Source organism: Lachnellula hyalina, assembly GCF_007821495.1.
Source record: "Lachnellula hyalina strain CBS 185.66 chromosome Unknown contig00096, whole genome shotgun sequence".
NCBI classification, from domain to species: Eukaryota; Fungi; Ascomycota; class Leotiomycetes; order Helotiales; family Lachnaceae; genus Lachnellula; species Lachnellula hyalina.
In genome coordinates, this window is record NW_022157210.1 from 78,741 (window position 1) to 98,684 (window position 19,944).

A 19,944-nucleotide genomic window follows, 5' to 3' on the forward strand; every position below is an offset into this window, starting at 1 on the left:
ACACTCCAATACGGTGATCTCGAATATTCCACAAGAATGGCAGATGAAGACCTGTTTCCATATCTTTGCACCTGCTCTGGAGGTCATCGGAGAACTTGGGAGAAGTTGCTACTCGAAGAAGCCTTATAGTGGATAGCATAATGGAGACGAATTTATAATATGCTAGGTAACGTGGGACAACTAGAAGCAATGGTAATAAGTGCCGCTTTTTATATCTAGTATAAAAGAGCTTAATGAAGAGTTTGAAAGTTGGTCAATGGCGGTCCTGGTATGGGGTAACTCATGAGCCTTTTATTATCGGACGTTGATAAATCTCAGATGGCGAAATCTGCTTCTCTTGCCTGTTCTCGCACCGGCAGTTAAAACCCGAAGGTTCAATAATAGTAAAGCATAAGTGTTTACCTTCGTAATAGCCCAATCATTCCTCTAGAAAGTTTGAGATGCGCGACATGCCTAAGACAAAATAGGGGTTCAACTTAAACTCGCTAAGCCCTGTAAAGTGGCGCGCAGTGCAGATCGTGACGCCGATGGCGTGCTGTGAATGACAGAATGCGCCAGTACAATCACCAGAATTACAGTACAAGTATACTTGGTACGTAAATTCTTCTCTTTTAACTCCGCCGCCATCCCATCTGCAGAATAATACTTCTCAAAAAAAACAAACCATCTTCTATCAACCTGCACTACACAACCCTCAACTCAATCAACTACAATTGCAATAATGAGAGCATACTGGTTCGACAACCAACCTGTATTTACCCCACCATATACCCCGCACCGACCACTCACCACTCACCCCCTATATCAGCTAACCCATCAATCAAACAGGGCGACCAACGCGAGCTCCACGACTCCGGGCGCGCCGTCGATCCAGCCTACCTCTCGAACCTCGGCGTGCTCTACTACCACATCTCCGACGAAAAAGACGTCGACAAGCTAGCCGCGGAGCGCAGCTACAAGAACCGCGACCTGATCACCGTGTCGCCGGAGAAGATGGGCGCCGTGTACGAGGAGAAGGTCAAGTCGTTCTTCCACGAGCACTTGCACGAGGACGAGGAGATACGGTATATCCGCGACGGCACTGGGTTCTTTGATGTGCGCAGCGAGGGCGATGAGTGGGTGCGGATATACTTGGAGAAGGATGATTTGATTGTGAGGCTCTTCTTGCGGTATTGAGGCAGGGGCGGTTGCTGATTTGGTGTAGATTCTGCCAGCGGGTATCTATCATCGATTTACTACGGATAGCAAGAATGTGAGTTGAAGCTTGAGAGGGCGAAGTTGGGGATATTGGGTGTGGTGCTAATAAGAGGCAGTATATTATGGCTACGAGGCTCTTCAAGGAGGAACCAAAGTGGACTCCTTTGAACCGTGGTCCGGAGGTCGATGTCAACCCCTTCCGCAAAGAGTACCTGCAGAGCCGGACTCCTGTTGCAAGCCAGTAGTTTGGAGCTGGGACTAAGTTGAGAAGTACATCGGCGATGTGTTGATAGGAACTGAACATATGATTCTTCTTCTTCTGGCATGTTTCCGATGTGACTAGTATTGTTTCATAATCCATATTCCAAAATCGAGTTAACATCAAGGTTCTGTTTCCTACGCCCTTTCGATTTACTGAAAGCCATGCCATGTGGCCAGTTACATTTATTGTTATATTCCTGCTCTTCATTCCACCCGTGGGGCATTGGACAACCCCATATAATTACTCTGAAGTCAGTTTCCTCTACGTATCAAGTTATAAATCCAGCTCATATTCCTCGCTGTTTGTCTCTCAGTGCCGTATTTCAGTAAGTCTGGCTCCAGGTCGGTTAAAACGAGGACATTAGATCCAAGCCCATGAAGACATAATTTATGACTGAAGAAAGGGCGGCTCACTCCTTTCAGATGCTCCCTTCAAGAAATATTGTTCCAAAGTAACGTGCCTGCGTCCCTTCGTCTCGTCCAATGGCTCCTTGATGCCAGAGCAACAGGACTCGCAAGGATGGAAAAAGCACCGGTTCTTCATGAGCACTAAGGAAGTAAAACGAGTCCTGGAATGGAGCAGAACGCCTGTTCTTTAAATTGACAAAGGGCAATACTATGTAACATTGTCGAACAGCTGGTTGAAGTCGAAACACCATGAGTTGTCCGAATCGAGGACTTCCATATGAAGCTTGTCCTAATCGGGAGTAGACTGCCACTGCCACTGCCCCAGGAAATCTTATCGATAAGATAAACCGATAACAGCCGCAGCCACCATCCAAAAATTTAACCGTGCATTGAGAACAAGAAGACAGCAACCATGGCCTCAAGAAGCAAGCCAAACATCATTGTGACTGGTACGCCCGGCGTGGGCAAAACTACCCACTGCGAAATACTCGCCGAAAACACTGGTCTGAAACACTTCTCGATCAACGAAGTTGTCAAGGACCGAGGTTGTCATGATGGCTACGACGAAGAATTCAAAAGCTGGATCGTGGACGAGGACAAGGTGAGGAGTGTGTAATTGCGCCGTTGGATTTATGCTAATAATTTAGTTACTGGATGCAATTGAAGATGAGGTGAAGCAAGGGGGATACATAATTGACTGGCACGCTTGCGACTTGTTCCCCAAAAGCTGGATCGACCTTGTGGTTGTTCTGCGAGTCGATTCTACACAGCTTTACGACAGACTGAAAGCAAGGTGCGCATTGCAACCAGACATGCTTTAAATTTTCACTCACCAGCAAACAGGAACTACCCCGAAGCCAAACTACAAGAGAATATCGACTCCGAGATTATGGAGGTCCTACTACAAGAAGCGCGGGATTCATACGACGAAGACATCGTAGTCGAGCTCACCAGCAACAGTACGGAGGAGATGGACAGCAACGTTGCACGGATCGAGAGTTGGCTTGCGCAGTGGAAAAAGAACAACACCGAAAATGCGCAATAGCGAATTGGTCTATAGTCTATGATTTTATGCCTCCTGTAGCCATGCCTTCAGCTTCTCAAGCGCCCGGAAACGATGCGAGATCTTGTTCTTCTCGACCTTTTCCATTTCCGCATACCTATCGAAGTTAGGTGATGAACGTGGGGGAAACTTTGGTCTTGCACTTACGTCTTGCCTTCATACTCGAAAATCGGATCCCAGCCTATTAAAAGTGAGTGAGTGAAGGAAGATTCAGGGGGAGATACCATACCGAAATTTGTTGGCCCTCTCGGTGGTACTATCTTGCCCTAGATTTTGTCAGAAGTTGCATGGGTAATGGAGGAAGAAAACTCACATCTGTGCGTCCTTGGAAGATGATTGGCTCGTGACCTGGACCCTCGCAATATGCAAATGTACATACAGCTTGGGCAGACTTGTCGGGAAAGCCAGCAAGAAGATCGTTAAGTCCTTGTGTACCAACTGCCTGCAGAAACCATTTGCTGTATCATGGTGATTAGACTCAAACTTCTGATTCCTCATATTGGAATGATTTGCCATACATGTATGGACCTGGTAGTTCCTTTAATGCATTAAAGCACAAACACGTATCTTCAACAAGCACGGGACCTTTGACCTAAGAAATCTCATAAATATAATGAACAGAACATATGCACAATAGAAAGACTCACAGCATCGGCAGCTCTCCGACACTTATCCAGAGAAATCTCCTCAATCGTGCCCTGGATCTCCACCAAATCGATTGCCTGACACTGCAAATCTACCACATCGCCCAGAATCGCCTTGGACTCGGCAAGCTTGTTCTTGTTCCCCGTTATGAAGAAAAGTTGCTTGGGAGGCGCCATGATTGATGTTGAAGTTGCGAGGGTGGGAATAACCAATTTGGAGCTGATAAGTAGAGTAGCAGAAAATTGATTCTTGAAGTTGATTGGCTGTGAAATGAGTGGAGACTAACTGGCTGGGTATCTGGATTTGGTTTGGTCAGCAAGAGGACAACAAACAGAAATTCCGAACAATCCTCACATCAATTAGAAACGGCCAAGTTACAAAGTAGAGCTAGCGTGGCAATTGACTGAGATGTAATTTGATACTTGAATACATATATACCGGACAAAGTGCAAGGAGGACGTAATTCGTGGCAACAAAACCCTTTCAATAGCCCGTTTCTTCCCGGCCCGTGCCAGAAGCTGTCCTATGAGGACGACTATTTGCTAGGCCCTTCAAACGAAAGATCCCTCAAGCCATCTGCTTGCTCCCTGTCAACATGGAGGACGATTTCCACGAGCCCTTGACGGCGCAGGATCCCAGTCCACCTTCTTCAATCTGGTCGTCAATACTCACCCCAAACATCATTCTTGCCCTATTCCTGGGCCCTGTTTTAATTGCCTTTTTGACTCGCTATTTAAGTGAACGGTCACTAGGCAATAATGATGGCAAGAAAGGAAGACGCGTATGGATGCCTCCTTACTGGGTCCCGTTTGTGGGACATGGAATCGATTTGTGAGTAGAGGAGTTGAGACATAATATTGTCAGACGTTAACTGTTGCTAGTATTTACAACCCAATCAAGTTGATGAGTGAGGCAAGGTACTTGGTTTTTCTCAAATGCAATGCGCAATGGTTGACCTTTTGCTAGAGATCACAGCATGCATGGAATATTCGGATTATATCTTGGCGGCACGACTCTTAATATAAGTGAGTAGCCTCTTTTATTCTCCTTATCGAAATGGACTCCTTCAAGCGAGAATATCAATAGCTGACCCCTAAAAAGTATCGGACCCGGGATTGGTTAAAAGGTTGTACACCTCACGCCATCTATATGACGCCGCTAATTCGGCCCCGGCAGCGTAATGGCCCAGAAGGAATCCGTTGTTCAATTCAAGCCAATGGTGTGGTCTGCTCTCCAAAACGTACAGATAAAGCCCGGTTTACTCCAAGTCCTAGGCCAGCACTGACGGTATCAAGTTCTTCGGACTTCCCAAAAGCTCCAAAGTCAAATATGACAAATGCTGGGATGTAAGTACCATATCGTCCAGGGAGTCTGCTCTAGCTAATAGCTTTCAGGAATTGAATTCTCTATTTGGTTATTTCATGAAGGATCCCCAGCTGGGCGTTGTGCTAAAGCAGAGTAATCGCCTTCTCGAGCAGACGATCCCACAGATGATCTCGTTCGTTGAATCTGAAGTTGATCTACAGCCATGGGAGCGTATCGCTAAAGCCAGGTACATTTCTAATGACGAGACCGAGATCAATCTTTGTGGGATGACGAGAGATTTAATGGGGCAGACGTCTGTCTCGGCCGTGTTTGGCAGTGCTTTGATGGAGAAATACCCCGAGATTCTTCACGATACTTATCGTTTCGACGAGGGGATGTACTATTTACTCGCGGGTTTGCCACGGTTTACTCCATGGCCTCCTGCATTTATGGCCCACATGGCTCGAAACAATCTGTGGGCAGCGCTGGATGATCAACAGAGGGCTCTGGATGCTCTTGCCGAAGGAAAGCCCGTTGATTATAGTTGGGGGGAGTTGGATGATGTGAGTGGATTCATCATGAAAAGAAACGAAGTTTATCGAAGTAAGATCCTCCAAGCCAGACTGCTCGTGCTTGAGTAATACTTACCACCCCGCAGAAAACGATTTCGAAATCAGAGAGAGGGGAGAGCTTAGCGTGAGTTGTTCCCTACCCTTACCCAATGTCCGCGCAGTCCAACTGAATGGCCAAGGTTCTCTGGCCCCTGATAATCAACTCCTCCCTCCTCGTCTACTGGCAACTGCTCTACATCCTCGCCGACGCAGAACTCACCTCCAAAATCCGTGCCGAGATTGCAACATACGCAACCGTAGCGCAAGGAGAATCCATTGGCAAAATATCCGAAGCTCCAAAACTCAAGCTCGATCATGACGGTCTCTCAAAGCACTGTCCGCATCTGAGATCTACATACCTCGAAGCCTTAAGACTCACCAGCAAGCCGTGGTCTATACGCAAAGTAGCATCAGACGTCACGATCTCGCAAGACAAAACGAGTGATGCTTCCGCTTCGTACATGTTGCACAAAGGCGAGTATATCACGCTTCCGCACGAACTGCATATGACGGACCCGAAGTATTTCCAGGATCCGGATAAATTTGAGCCCGAGAGGTTTCTGGTGATCAAGGAGGATGGTACGCTTTCGACTGATGCGGGAACTATTGTATGCCCCCCTCCCCCCGTCAGATTAACCTTCAAAATTATGTGGCAAATATACTAAGTGATATTGCTATAGCGGCCGTATGGAGGTGGACCCTCGATGTGCAAAGGTCGGATCTTCGCCGAAAGGGAATGCCTGGCTGCCGTCGCAGGCATATTAGTCTTCTGGGATATCGTCCCAGCGGACAAGAAGGCGGGCTGGGTGATTCCAAAGCAGCTCAAGATGAGCGCGGTCTCGAAACCTGCCCAGGATACAAGGGTTCGGATCAAGAGGAGAGTGTTTGACTGGGAGAAGGACCCTAAGCTATAAACTTTCAAAGCATATATATATACAAGTGTTGCTACTTGCAGACGAAGTGTTCTTCTGTAGAGCCCGCAGTGTTACATATAAGTTAGCAGCATTTGCAGCGTTGAATTTCCAAGCGAGCGGTTATTCATGTACATCACAAGTAATATACCAGATATCATTCTCATATAAAGCTCTCACAGCCCCCCCTAATGGACTTCAATCCTCTCAAGTCTTCGCCGTCCCGAATCTAGGTCATGAGTAGCTCTCCCATACATCCAATCCAGCCTTTTGCATAAAAATTCCCTATATACACCTGATGATCCTCCTCTCTCACCACAACATGCGTCAGACAACCAAGCGGCACACACACCACATCGTTCCTCCTGATACGCGGCGACCCAAGTCCCACCGTCCATTCTTCAACACTATAAACCCTTGCCCCCCCGCACCGTGTTTTAAAAATATATTTATACAGCAACTCCCTCTCTCGCAATAGGTCCGGGTGGTACGTATCGGCGTAGAGGATAATTCCAAATCCAAATTCAAATCCAAAGGATGAATGGTCTCTTTCGCGGGTCAAGGACGCGAATGTCGGTATGTGCGGTCGACGAGTTCGCTGGATTGGAGAGCCTTCATGGTCTTCAGGTCCTATATGACGCCGCGAGCGTATGAAGACTGAGCGCCAGTTATGAAAGACTAAGGTAATGGTCTCGAGCGTTGTGTCCGCTGGGCTGGGTATGCCTACGTTTGTAGCGTCATCAATAATAACAGTAAGAATATGAATATATATCCCAAGAGCGAGAGAGATTTTGGAGATGCCGTCCGTGAGACCGGCTGCGTTGACAGCTCATCTAGACATGGTATAGCTTGCTCACAGATTTGGTCGAGGGCCATATATTAATTCCCAGAGACTGGAAATGAGCTCCCATCTATTCGAATGAAATTCGTATTCTCCGCAACAACCCAAAACATACGAAAGTGCCGAGTACAGTAACTCCGCGGTCCGTCCAGAGTATCGTGGAACAGTACACACTCGATCGAGGGGCCTCTTCCTGGCAACAATCGTAGGCGGTGCATTTCATTTTCCTCGGAGTTCAATTCCTTGTACCTGAATTATCCAAGGCGTCGTCGCAAACTCGGAAGTTGGTCCATGCTCTACTGAAGTAGCTTTATATTCGCAGAAGTTAATATAGGATACATATACGGGTACAACGCTTCAATAAACTAAAAAGGGGGAAATCGAATGAACGAGAAAACGTAAATGCTGGAAAGCATGATAAATTGCGTCTTAGGGAAGAGAAGAGCACTATTTAGGGTTGAAGATGGGCAAGGTTGTGATGTGGTGCAGAACTTCTAAGCCTACGCCCCACATGCATGGGGTAAGCAAGTCCAAACAATGTAAGCCTAATAGGGAGTTCGCGCTTGCGGAAATAGGGGCAATGGACGTAACAGAAGCAAGGCAAGGCTTTGCCAGATTCTACAAGCATTCTGACAGCAAGCGTTGAATCGAAAAGTCACATCATCTTACTGTGACTGCATGCTGCCCGTACCCTCGAAGTAGTGTATCAAGCGGAGTTGTCTTATTTTGACCAATTGTCCTTCAGAATCTTACATACACATGATGTTTGGAGTTGCCCCTTTCCTCTGTTATCAAGAATAAATAGTCTTTCTAATCGTTTGTTGTACCTCATTGATTGAGCCCCAAAACTCTGCTGAAGATCTTAGATCTTGGAGAAGTGGTGGTGTATGGCTACGTCTATGTAGCCAGGCAAACGCTGAGCGCAGCTCTCGCGGGTCATTCACACTACTGCTGTGTGCTTTCACTCATCCCCGGTGGGTTTATACATAATAGTCGTGACGTACTAGAGTCTTTTTTAGAAGGGTTTCTTTCTGATAAACAAGGGGAGACTTACCTTTCTCTTATATCTAGTCGTAGCCGATACGGCGAGTATGTTATTCTTGATGCTGCTTGTAGCCAGATGGTTCAAGACAGTGTGATTTGGCATGGTCAACACACTATTATCATCCTTCATAGGTGTTGCCGCGTTCAAGATCGGCTTGCCTAAGAAACCAGGAAGACTAGGAGGCGTTGGGAGCTTCTCAATTGCGGCCGCAGCGTGCTGGTACGCTGCAGAGTCTTCCGCTTTATCGAGGTCAAGAAGATATTGCGGAACTTGTGAGGAATAGCGTCCAGGAGGAAGAACAGGCTTGGTCTTTGGAGGCTTTGGAGTCCTTCTATCTTCTTCTGACGGCTTGTTCTCACTGCTTTCGGGTGGATCCTGTGGTTGGCTGCCAGCAGCAGTGCTAGGTACAATAGATGGATCTGCAGGTGCAGGTGGTGGCTTGGGGATGTCATCAGCACTGACTTCGATATAGTTGACCAAATTGTTGCCGAAATCAACGGTAGTTGGGAGGTTTTTGGAACATTGCATTATTCCATCAACAATGAATCTAATATGGTGTGTTCCTGGACGAACATGGATAACGGCTCTCAAGAGCGTTGGGTTACCGTCCCTTGCGTACCTGTTAGTAGTGTACCTCTCGATCTACAAATGAGATGCAATGGATCCAAGGTCCACTTACACTGGATGGAGCCTATGCTTCTTGTTCCATTGAAAAATAGTACCAGTCACATATACTTTTTCTCCCCCCTTCCCCTCTTGCCATTCGAAAATGGTGGGCACTGTGGCCTTTGTCTTATCCACCCGTAGTTCTTCCGCATCTTCCTCATCGATCGTAGTATTGCTGAGTGCAGAAGAGCGTCGAGGAAGAGTATCGCTTCCATCGAGCGTTTCTAGGTCAAGTACAGGGGCGGGCTCAATATCCGTCGGTGCAATGATTGGAGAACCTGGCGTGTGGACCTCTTCTTCAATGGGAAGTGGCAGTCTTGGAGGGCGCGTGAGGTGATACGACATATCTTGTGTGGCCAGAGGCCCGGATGGTTCGATGGACTGGGAGTACGATCGGGAGGCAGAGGATGATTCCGTATTTATCGGCGGAAGAGGGACATCGACTGGCTTGCTGGGCTCGTCCCGAAAGTCAGGCCTTGGCTCTTCTCGCGACTGCCGCGCTTCCAACTGCGTCTTCGGCGCGCTGCCGTGATATGAAGGGCTACTTGAGGCCGGGCTACCGGTATTGAGATGTGCTGCCGGGATGGATTGGGCCTGCGAAGGTCGTCGTGTGCGATGTGTTGCAGTGCCAGTGCCAGTCGCAGTCGTAGTTGTACCACGGGCTTGGGAGTAGGAAGCTTCAGGAGCAGCTGCTGACCTTGCTGGAAGGACCCTCCGCGTGGAAGGTGCTCTCGAGGGCTCATGGCTTGATGACGGGGAAGCGGAGCCGGAGTGTGGGCTCGCGTGTGTTCGGGCATGTGCAGAGGCGGTATTGCCCATTTTGAAGATATTAATTGCGAAGAGGGTCAGGCAGAAAATTCAATTTTGTAGTAGGATAAGTCGCTGTGTGAGCATCCTGGAGTTGGTGGAGAACAGTGAGATAATGAGAGAGTGAGATAGGATAGGTAGGATGGAAAGCCGCTCGCAGCTGTAGGATAATAATAAATGCAGGGTTGAGTGGTGGATGGCGGGACGGCGTGCAGCAATATCCAAAAGGTAGAAACGACACAGTTGATGCTGTATTGTGAAAGGATAACGTATGTACGGCAATGCAATACCTCGATGTAAAATGTACAGTAGATGTGAAGGTAGAGCGTAGAACTGCATCTAGATCTAGATTGATCATCCCCAGAAAGCCCCCTCTAAAGCACTCGGTCCGTGCACTTTCCCCATGCTATGCCATTCCATTTCCAGATCCTCTTGCTCGGAGTTTAACTAAAGTAGGAAACATACCCAGTACATCGTCACCGGCATCACAACTACAACCTCTAGTTATTAGATAAACATCCGCGCCTGGTCAACAACACAATGTTCACCACGCTATCGCGATAGCAGTGCATTCATTGTCCCAGCCAAGTTGGGCCTTTGATCCCAAATCGCCGAAATGGCTTGGTTCGCCATTGTCATTCGCATATTTATCTACATCTTGCTACCAATCAAGCTCCTTTTCCGTGCACTATTCATACTTCTGGCGCCTGTGCTGCATCTGGGAAACTATGCCATCACAGGCTTTATGCTACCACTCAGGCTGCTTGCGAAATTCGAGGTAGGTTGAGGCAGTTCAGATATTTTTTGAGCTTGGCTAATTGGGCGCAAGACTCTCTACATCTATCTAGGAGTCGCTGCAGTAATTGGTGTCATTACAGGATCCCTACTCCACATCTTCTCGACTGTCCTTATATCCATGTTTGATCTAGCTGCTGTTCCCGAAGACACAGGGCGGACAGCTGCTTCGATCAGAGCTGCACGGGAGCAAAAGAAGCTCGAGGGAGCCTGGGAAAGCTCCATATCCAAGAGCGAATCGGCAAGGCTGAAGAACCATCCATTGACCAGGAAGCAGCAAACAGAATGGTTAGAGTCGGAGTTGAGCAAGCGGAGGGAGAATCAACTTCTGCTTAGGCAGACCATAATCGAGGAGGACGATGATTCAGAAGATAGGTTTTGAGTTGATACCCAATCCAACAATGTCGCCATGCACCCATCACACCTCCAGTATTGAAGTTTTTCGATCTTTGATAGCTCAGTCTCTCCATTTGATGAACATCTCATCTGTTCTGAACCGCTGCGTACAAGTACTGTCTTCAAGTGGAGTTCTAAATCCAGTCTCATATGCCCGCAAACCAGCATGTGCAATCATTATCCCGTTGTCAATACAGAAACGCTCATCAGTAGCAAAGATGCTGCCACCTCTACCAGCAGCCATGAGACCCATCATCTCCTGTAGCCTTTCATTACAGCCCACTCCTCCAACAAGTAAAACCTGACTGCTCCCAACATGAGCCATGGCCCTCTCTGTGATCTCAACCAACATGGCATATATGGTCTCCTGTAAAGTGAAGCAGAGATCGGCCGTAGTGATAACTTCTCCGGTAATCGGGTCCTTTGTCTCTGGGTTTGCTTTGAGCTCTGCGGCGAGAACATCTATACTGGATAGGATACCGGCAAAGGAGCAATCCATACCCTTCACAGCATACGGTAAATCGAGCAAGACTTTCCCCTTCTTCGCCAGTTGCTCGATATTATATCCTGGGGCTGGATCGTTGCTGATCTCCAAAGTCCGGGCGAATCTGTCCAGACAATTTCCCACAGCAATATCTAATGCCTCTCCGAAGATTCGATATCGTTGCTCGGCATATGCAATGACCTGCGTGTTTCCTCCGCTGACGTACAATACCACTGGATTATCAGCGCCTGTAATCTCCCGTCCCATCTCGATATGCCCCACACAATGATTGACCCCGACAAGCTCTTTCTCCCATAGCAAGGCGAGCATCCGAGCAGCAACTGCAACACTCTGTAGTGGAGCCCCCATCCCCGGACCTTTTGTGTAACAAATGCAATCCACATCCTTTATCATAACCTTGGCTTCGGCCATAGCTTGCTTGACCAGTTGAACGACCCATGATCGGTGGTGTTTTGCTGTGTCTTTGGGTAGAAACCCTTCTCCGGGCGGGGTTACAAAGGTGTGGCGGAGGTTGGAGAGGATTTGCGCTGGTTTGCCTGGTGAAGGATGCGATATGATACCTACACCAAGCTTATTGGCGCTGCCTTCAAGGCCTATGGCAATCATACTTCCGGGTAGATGTGAGCTGTCGATAAGTTCCAGTCCAAGTTGACAATGCAATTTGTTTCTCGAGGACCCCGCTTGACGAGGCTACAATCTAATCTTATCGGGTTTAATCTATGAACCAGGCCAGGCATCCATCCGCAGACTTGCATGGTCTGCAAGAGAGGAATGGATATAGAAACTCAGTATACACTTGAGATAGAATAACCTTGTAACATTATATTGATCTCTCTCTTCTCTTCTATCAACCCAAAACCTATTCTCACTGACTTGATTTGAAAGTATGTTGGTGGTGGGACATTGAGGATCACAAATCGATAATCCCTGCCTCTCGCTAAGCAATTTCGGTCAGCGGCTTCTGAGTTCAGGGCAACTATTCTTTACTTTCTTCCCACTCCTCCTCCTTCATTTTCCTCCTTCCAACCCACACTCCTTTACCACACACTCTCTTTCCCAGAAATTGCTGCTGATATGGAGACCGACGAGTTTACCGCTGCTACGGCCACTTTTGTTTCCTGGCTCTCTGAAATTGGGGTAAGGATCAATCCGAAAATGACAATCAAAGACCTCCGCTCTGAAGGCCGAGGACGAGGTGTCGGTGAGTCTGCTTACCTTTTTTGATTACATACTGTTTCTTGCCTCTTCAAGGATGCTCGATTCTTATCCTCGGACCATGCATCTGTTTTGCACCGGGTCTCAAATCATTTTCTGGAACTTGTCCTAACCACCTTTCAGTTGCCGCCGCAGACTTCGCGGAGGATGAGGTCGTTTTCAGCGTCCCACGTTCTGCAGTTCTCAACGTCAGCAACGCTCTGGCTGGCATCAATGACAATGCTTCGAAGGACGCCATATCGAAAATGCCGAATTGGCTCGTGGGTTCCTCATTCCTCAAATTTGGAAAGTCGCTGACAAACATTCAAGGCCCTGACAGCCGCCATGGTAACAGAAGGCCAACGATCGAATTCAAAGTGGGCTCCGTATCTCGCTATTCTACCTCGACAATTAGAAAGTCTCATCTTCTGGTCCGAATCCGAGCTCCGTGAACTACAAGCGAGCACTGTGGTGAAGAAGATTGGAAGGAAAGAAGCAGAACAAATGTTCGCTGATCACATCACTCCACTCGATGAGGGCAATGTCGAGCTCCATCACCGTGTCGCATCTGTAATTATGGCATACGCATTCGATATTCCCGAGGATGGAGAAGAAAAAGAGCCCGAACATGATGGAGACGCTGACGAGCTCGTTTCCGACGACGGCGAGGACGAGAAGACAGTTCTGTCTATGATTCCGCTTGCAGATATGCTCAATGCGGATGCCGATCGAAACAATGCCCGATTATGCTCCGACAACGAGGATTTAGAAATGAGAACCATCAAGCCTATTGTCAAGGGAGAAGAGATTTTCAACGACTACGGCCAACTTCCTCGATCCGACCTCTTACGCCGTTATGGATATGTTACAGACAATTATGCTGCATACGACGTTGCTGAGTTAACAACACAGTTCATCTTGGTCTGCCTTACCGAGGGACCACTCACGCTTGCCAATGGTATAACAATGGACCCATTGACTCACAATCAAATGTCGACGCGAATTGAAATTGCAGAACGAGAAGGTGTACACGAACTTTCATATGACCTTGCTTACCCCGGACCCGATGAACCAGCCATTCCAGACGAACTCCTCGCTCTCTTGTATATCATTCTGTTAGACGACCAGAATCTGAAGGCACTCTCTGACTCCCAGAGTGTCTTACCAAGTCGGTCAAAACTTTCAACAGAACTCGTTGGCCAAGTCCTTGCGTTCCTACTCGAGCGGAGACAAAAGGATTATGCAACGACAATTGAGGAAGACGAAAAGCTACTGCAGCAACCGAAGCTTCCACACCGAACTACGATGGCTGTGAATGTTCGACTCGGCGAGAAAAGGGTCCTTAAAGGGGCAATGCAGGCAGCATTGAAATTCGAGGGAAGCAACGCACGTATGGTCTCCGCTGCAGCTGCAGCACGTTGTTCACACACCGGTAAAAGAAAGGCACAAGAAATTTCGGACCCGAAAAAAAAAGGACGCTTTACCTGAAAGAGTTGCTACTGTTGAGAAACGGTATGTCACAGAACCTCCCTTGAGCTCAAGGGATGTTTATTCTTGCCAAGTACGCAGGGAATTATATAAATTTTCTGTTTATTTCTTCTTCGGCTCTTTGAAGCGGCTAATGTAATCTTACAACAGGCCCCTCATACCTCTTTGTAGGTTATTGGGGGCGGAAAACATCTATGATAACAACAACGCTTTCCAAGCCCATATCCGAGGGCAACGCCTCCAATCATCGAAAGCACTCAAATGGATGCTTTTCAAAGAAGTGTGATGTACAAAAGCCCAGAAGGGGCGCGGGGAAATAACTGCTTCTACGCTTCCCGAATTGTCCGTTCAGGGGGGTGCTGCAGGATTCTGTACCGCAGCTATCGCACGGATGTTTGCAGGAGGACCAGGAGCTCTGGGCCTATTATCTTGTCGACCGTGTTGGGGATAAAAGTGAGGTGGGAATGGTATGGTTGCTCGAAATCGCAGTGCGTTTGTGTCGTGTGGATCCAGTTCATACACGGGCTGTTCTTCTTCATCATCCTGGTCATACTTCCATCGATCCGACATATTTTCGTCATTTTTGATTGCAGACATTCCCCTCCGATCTATCCATAATCGACCACCGCGACCGATTCGTCTACGATAAGCTGGTTGTCCACGAGGCTCTTCTTCTGGAGGTGAGCTGTAGCGGAACGCAAAAGATTCTTGTTTTTCTTGGGCGGGAGACTGATGATCAAAAGACTCCGATGTTACAGAGGAAGGAGGAGTCATTAGGTATTGATATTGGGCGGTTGCAGGACGGAAGCCCGTCTCTGGACCTTGGCCATTGGCTGGAGAGAGAGGATCTCGAGTCAAATCAACGTGGCCTTGGTTCCATCTGCGATGCTGCTGAGTCTTCTCTTCAATCTCTTTCTGGAGCATGTTTTCTTTCTCCGCAAGACGTTCACTCAGCAGTATCAAATCTGCTTCCAATGGACGGCCATCGGAACGACCAGGCAAGCGCAATTGGGTGCCCGGTGCCGTACGTTGTGGTTGTGGGAACTCGGACTTTCTCTTCTGTGGCTGTTTCGAGTCAGCATGATATCAATACGAGTAGTGGAACAACGAACTTTTTGGTTGATAAAGTCCTCATCATCACCCTTGATGCCGAGCTTGGTTTTAGCAACCTTGACCTTATAACGCTGGTCGAAGATGGCTTTCTCGTTAATCATCATAGTTTGTTTTTGTACTTCTCTCGAGTGTGTTAGTGCCACAAGCTGCCGCGCCTCTTCGAGTTCTTTTCTCAATTTCTTGAGCTTGTCAACGCTCTGCACATCTCGAGCTCGGGTCTTTCGAGTCTGTCGAACCTCGCGACGTCGAAAGCAAACATATGGATCCGCATCGTCATCGTCTTTGTTTATCTCAAATTTCAGGCCTGGTTGGATGGATTTATTACCACTAGCTTGTTTGCGATCCTTCCAATGCCCGTAAACATGTTCGGCAATATCTAACAGTTTCGACGGCAGCCGGAGCTTGATCTGAGCACTCATGGTTTCGAAAGGAATCAAGGTGTTATCAACTGCCGCGAAGGGAGTATGGTTCTCAGTAGTGTCTTCGAAGACCTCAATGATTTTCTCAAAGTCGTCTTCGGAAAGCTTCTGGCTGGCACTTTTCCCTTGGTTGTATGCTTGCAACCAGGTATCATCCTCACTATCCATATCATACTGGCAGCCCGTAACCTCTTCGACGGTATAGGACACGCGAATGTAAGTAGCGGGCTTCTTGAATTTTAATGAATATAGCGCATCGTAGTTGATATCTACGGTCTTCTCGGCTGGAGGCGCCGGGATCTCCTCTGATGCCTTTCCTCCTCCAGTGCTAGCCAAGGCGGCCTGAAGATGGTATTCCTGGGCGGCGTTAGCAGGGAGATAGATAGATTTGTAGACTTGTCATGCATGTCATATGATATGACACGGATGGGCAGATCATGTGAATACGAGAAAGCCACGTGATACTTACATTTTCCTCATGACGCTCAACACCGGTCTCGACATGTTGATGATTGTGGTTTGAATCGTACTCGGCCGACTCGATCTGATCTTCACGGAGGACTTGTTGAAGAGTCGCTTTGGTGAGTTTCCGCTGCCTAACGTGACGTGGTGGCATGGTTGGAATGGCGGTGGTTTGTGACGCGTGATAGCGATTTTTTCACGCTGAAAAATTGAAGTGGTAGAAGTTGGGTCATGATGCGTCTCCAGGCGGATTCTGGAGTTAGCAAGTCATCTTGATGTTGGGCTGTTGATGGAGTGAATCTGCTTGCTCAAGAGGCGACGTTGAATGCAGGTTTTTTTCGTGCCCGCTCATCTCGGGATATGCATGCCTGTGGTTAATCTTAGTCCTAATCGGCGTAGGCGCTAGTTCGCATCAGGAAAGGCTTATCCCGCCGTCGCTTCGTGATATCAAAGTTCCCTTGGATGCACTTGAAAGTGACCGACAGCCTGACTCCCTCCATTTAAATGCTACACCAACACAACACTACACTACACTACACTACAAACTGGCGCATAGCAGTGGAGGGAATTGCTTCAGAATACCTACAAGAATTACTCTACTCTACGCTCTTTGTGTGTGATTGATTTAAACCCGTCCTCAGCCTCAACTCGGCCCTCTTCTGACCCCCGTTGTCACCTTCCGCCCCCCTCCACCACACCACACCACGCCCCGCCTCTCACTACCCCGCGCAACACCACACACCATGGGGAACGCCAGCAGCGCAGTATTAGAGAACATAGTTCAAGGATCCAACTGTACGGAAGACAATCACGCGAAATTTACGGCCTGCAAAACTAACCCCGCTGGCAGTTGATCGCGATGAGGTCGAGAGAATACGAAAGCGCTTCATGAAGCTAGACAAGGTATGACTATAACTGTCGCTCGCACATATCATTGCAAAAGCTAATCACGAGTAACTGCTAGGACAATTCCGGTACCATCGAGCGCGAAGAATTCCTCAGCCTCCCCCAGATATCCTCCAACCCCCTCGCAACCCGGTGCGCATTCCCCCCAGTCCACACATAGAGGCCCTTCTAACCCCCATAGCATGATTGCCATTTTTGACGAGGACGGAGGCGGAGACGTGGATTTCCAGGAATTCGTATCGGGGCTTTCAGCATTCTCAGCTCGGGGCAACAAGGAACAAAAGCTGCGTTTCGCATTCAAGGTCTACGACATCGATCGCGATGGGTATATCAGCAACGGGGAACTGTTTATTGTGCTGAAGATGATGGTGGGGAGCAATCTGAAGGATCAGCAACTGCAGCAGATTGTCGATAAGACGATTATGGAGGCGGATCTGGATCGCGATGGGAAGATTAGCTTTGAGGAGTTTACGAAGATGGTGGAGAATACGGATGTTAGTATGAGTATGACGCTGGGTATGTTATTCCTTTCATATATGTTTTTGGTTTACGGGGTATTCGTTAAATAAGATTTGGGCTAATGAATGGGTGCGGTAGATCAATTCTGATTTGACGGCGGCGATGATGGTTCAGATACAATTTGGGAGACTACGACCTCTGTTGCCTTTTGAAAAGGGCGGGCTCTACATAAGATGCTACCTAGAAGGTCGGAATAGAACATTGCTAAGCCCTCCGGGGAAGGAGGAGTAGTGAGTAGTGTGGCCATTACGAATATGCATGAAAAAGTCCACAATATCGACCTTCAGTTTCCCTATTCCCACATTTGGTATTTCGACCGTTTTCTACTAATTCATCCCGGCATGGTCAAAACGAGCAACTAGACTCAAGTAGCTCCCAATCAGTGTTATTAGTGTTACACCATTCATTCATTCACAAATCCTGCCTTGTACGACCGAATCATGGGCTCCCTTGAATCATTGGAAAACCTCTGAGTTATCTCGCAATTCACAATCGACAATCCCAGGTCATTCCTTCTTTGAATTTCCAAAGTTCCCAGTGCATTCAAAGTGCGTAGCACACATATATATCTACCCTCCCAGCTCGTCAGCTCGATCTCCTTGCCTTCTTTCTTCCCTTCACACGATAAACTGTCAATGTACCACAGACGAATCTCGGACCACTCTTCGATCTATCGAATATCCCTCTACATTTTAGACACGGTGTTCCAATCAACATATGCTTGCTTAGAACCTGTTGTTGGAGACGCTAAGGATGTGGTTGGTGTATATATTGCTGTCTATCTATTTGTCTATCTATCAATGATACCTACGCATCGAAACATAAACTATCCATTTATCTATCTAGCTCTTCTCTTTCATTCTTCTCTTTCTTTTCTTCTCCCTTTGCCCATCAGGCCATGCCAATTAATCTGATTTCAGAACAGTGCACTTGATATGTATAAAAAAAAACCCTATCATGTTTTCACCCTCACAGATCGACGGATAGACATGTCTTATCTACGATCAAGTTGAACGTACCTCGCCATCCTACGTAGCGTGCGTGTTTTGGCACTGTAATGCTTTGCTATGGAGAACGACATCCTAGTACCTAATATCTCATGGCTTCCATCTCATCCCATCTCCCCCGACCCGTATGCATCTATCGCTCTATCCCTTCCACTGTTTCTATTTAACATGTATATATATTCCCCAATCACAACTTAAGCATCATCCCCCCCCCCCAACCCCCCCCCCCAAAAAACACACCGGAGGTTTCGTTTTGTTTATTTTGGGGAGGGGGAAGGAGCAGGGGCAAGTGGACACCTATTACTATTTCCCGAGCAAAACTTGCTTGCTCGCTTTCGATATTTCTAGATAGGACTAGAGACAGCCCAACAGACAGACAATCCCCATGAGTGAGTGAGTGAGTGAGTGAGTAGTTGGGAATAGAGATGCAGGGCTAGTTACTTACTTACTTACGGAAGAGGATTCCGGATTGATAATTAATTCAGGAAGGTAGGTAGCTAGCTATAGGTTCCTTTGGCATAGCAGATATTCAAGCGCTGCATGTGAGTGGGCTCGAGGTGGTGAGGGATAGCTGATATGGAATGGATTATTACGGTACCTGGTCTGGTGGAGGAGTGCGGATGGATCTGGAGTATATGTTGTGGCTGAAGATATATATATTAGCTGGAATACTGACTGATTGACAGCTAAACTTATTCTCGGGTGGGTGGCTTTTATTTTGTTTGGAGATTAATGCATGGATCGAGCTTGCGGTTGCTAGGCGTATACTGGACTGGACTGGACGTACAGATGGGACCTGAAAGAAAGACAGAGGTTTCTGGGACTTTATTGGATGGGGGTGCTTCTGGTCACTCTCTTGGTGTTGGTTTGGAGTTTGGATATTTGTGCATGTATATTCCTGGAGGTGGTTGGGTTGAGGTGTTGGAGTTTTGAGGGTCTGTCGATCGGCGTGGGCGTGCATGTCTAGGAATATATATATATATAAATCGGGAGGTTTGGTTTGCCGTGATGGATAGGATCATGTTATTGTGATGGATGGATACGTGATGAAAGAGGGTTGTTGAGAGATGTTTACTTTGTAGTGGAATGTCATTCATTACCCGCTGTATGAAGGATAGGGGATATCGATGAGGAAGTTTGAGTTGACGGTCTTAATTGTGAGGAATTTGTTCACCTTAAGAAGAAAGTTCTTTTGCATATTGAGCAAGTGATTGCGGGTAGAATACAAGGTATGCTCTTCCACGCCTTCTGCCCTTCATAGTCAACATAGTAATCGGCAATAAATCATTGCTAGAATCGTGCGAGTGAGATACACGTTAACCTTCACCAAATGCTAGGTAGGGACCAAGATCGGATCAGGGGAGTCTGATACAGGGACTT

At 47.6% G+C, this 19,944-nt stretch overlaps 9 protein-coding genes across 9 annotated transcripts; 5 read left to right on the forward strand and 4 right to left on the reverse strand.

Annotated features, from left to right (window-relative positions):
* Positions 1-721: 721 nt before the first annotated feature.
* Positions 722-1,442, forward strand: adi1 (1,2-dihydroxy-3-keto-5-methylthiopentene dioxygenase; the record flags this gene model as incomplete). Its single annotated transcript, XM_031148706.1, has 4 exons — positions 722-751; positions 829-1,152; positions 1,205-1,252; positions 1,314-1,442. 4 exons carry the CDS (start codon positions 722-724, stop codon positions 1,440-1,442), a joined length of 531 nt encoding a protein of 176 aa, XP_031004205.1.
* Positions 1,443-2,278: 836 nt separating this feature from the next.
* On the forward strand, positions 2,279-2,911 carry HBR1 (Adenylate kinase isoenzyme 6-like protein; the record flags this gene model as incomplete). The annotated part of the gene is made up of 3 exons (XM_031148707.1): positions 2,279-2,467; positions 2,514-2,659; positions 2,710-2,911. The coding sequence occupies 3 exons, from the start codon at positions 2,279-2,281 to the stop codon at positions 2,909-2,911; spliced, it is 537 nt and encodes a 178-aa protein (XP_031004201.1).
* Positions 2,912-2,935: 24 nt separating this feature from the next.
* Positions 2,936-3,750, reverse strand: LHYA1_G003739 (Inosine triphosphate pyrophosphatase; the record flags this gene model as incomplete). The annotated part of the gene is made up of 6 exons (XM_031148708.1): positions 2,936-3,026; positions 3,077-3,110; positions 3,159-3,195; positions 3,243-3,371; positions 3,414-3,521; positions 3,577-3,750. 6 exons carry the CDS (start codon positions 3,748-3,750, stop codon positions 2,936-2,938), a joined length of 573 nt encoding a protein of 190 aa, XP_031004200.1.
* Positions 3,751-8,203: 4,453 nt separating this feature from the next.
* On the reverse strand, positions 8,204-9,772 carry GAL83 (SNF1 protein kinase subunit beta-3; the record flags this gene model as incomplete). The annotated part of the gene is made up of 3 exons (XM_031148709.1): positions 8,204-8,245; positions 8,297-8,906; positions 8,967-9,772. The coding sequence occupies 3 exons, from the start codon at positions 9,770-9,772 to the stop codon at positions 8,204-8,206; spliced, it is 1,458 nt and encodes a 485-aa protein (XP_031004181.1).
* Positions 9,773-10,376: 604 nt separating this feature from the next.
* On the forward strand, positions 10,377-10,937 carry LHYA1_G003741 (uncharacterized protein; the record flags this gene model as incomplete). Its single annotated transcript, XM_031148710.1, has 2 exons — positions 10,377-10,538; positions 10,590-10,937. 2 exons carry the CDS (start codon positions 10,377-10,379, stop codon positions 10,935-10,937), a joined length of 510 nt encoding a protein of 169 aa, XP_031004182.1.
* A 75-nt stretch (positions 10,938-11,012) lies between these two features.
* Positions 11,013-12,062, reverse strand: kae1 (tRNA N6-adenosine threonylcarbamoyltransferase; the record flags this gene model as incomplete). The annotated part of the gene is made up of 1 exon (XM_031148711.1): positions 11,013-12,062. One exon carries the CDS (start codon positions 12,060-12,062, stop codon positions 11,013-11,015), a length of 1,050 nt encoding a protein of 349 aa, XP_031004179.1.
* A 468-nt stretch (positions 12,063-12,530) lies between these two features.
* Positions 12,531-14,138, forward strand: RKM4 (Ribosomal lysine N-methyltransferase; the record flags this gene model as incomplete). Its single annotated transcript, XM_031148712.1, has 3 exons — positions 12,531-12,657; positions 12,795-12,931; positions 12,981-14,138. 3 exons carry the CDS (start codon positions 12,531-12,533, stop codon positions 14,136-14,138), a joined length of 1,422 nt encoding a protein of 473 aa, XP_031004180.1.
* Positions 14,139-14,486: 348 nt separating this feature from the next.
* Positions 14,487-16,286, reverse strand: EPL1 (Enhancer of polycomb-like protein; the record flags this gene model as incomplete). Its single annotated transcript, XM_031148713.1, has 3 exons — positions 14,487-15,203; positions 15,251-16,027; positions 16,140-16,286. The coding sequence occupies 3 exons, from the start codon at positions 16,284-16,286 to the stop codon at positions 14,487-14,489; spliced, it is 1,641 nt and encodes a 546-aa protein (XP_031004185.1).
* A 589-nt stretch (positions 16,287-16,875) lies between these two features.
* cnb-1 (Calcineurin subunit B) lies at positions 16,876-17,646 on the forward strand (the record flags this gene model as incomplete). Its single annotated transcript, XM_031148714.1, has 5 exons — positions 16,876-16,927; positions 16,983-17,035; positions 17,097-17,170; positions 17,220-17,554; positions 17,636-17,646. 5 exons carry the CDS (start codon positions 16,876-16,878, stop codon positions 17,644-17,646), a joined length of 525 nt encoding a protein of 174 aa, XP_031004186.1.
* Positions 17,647-19,944: the final 2,298 nt, after the last annotated feature.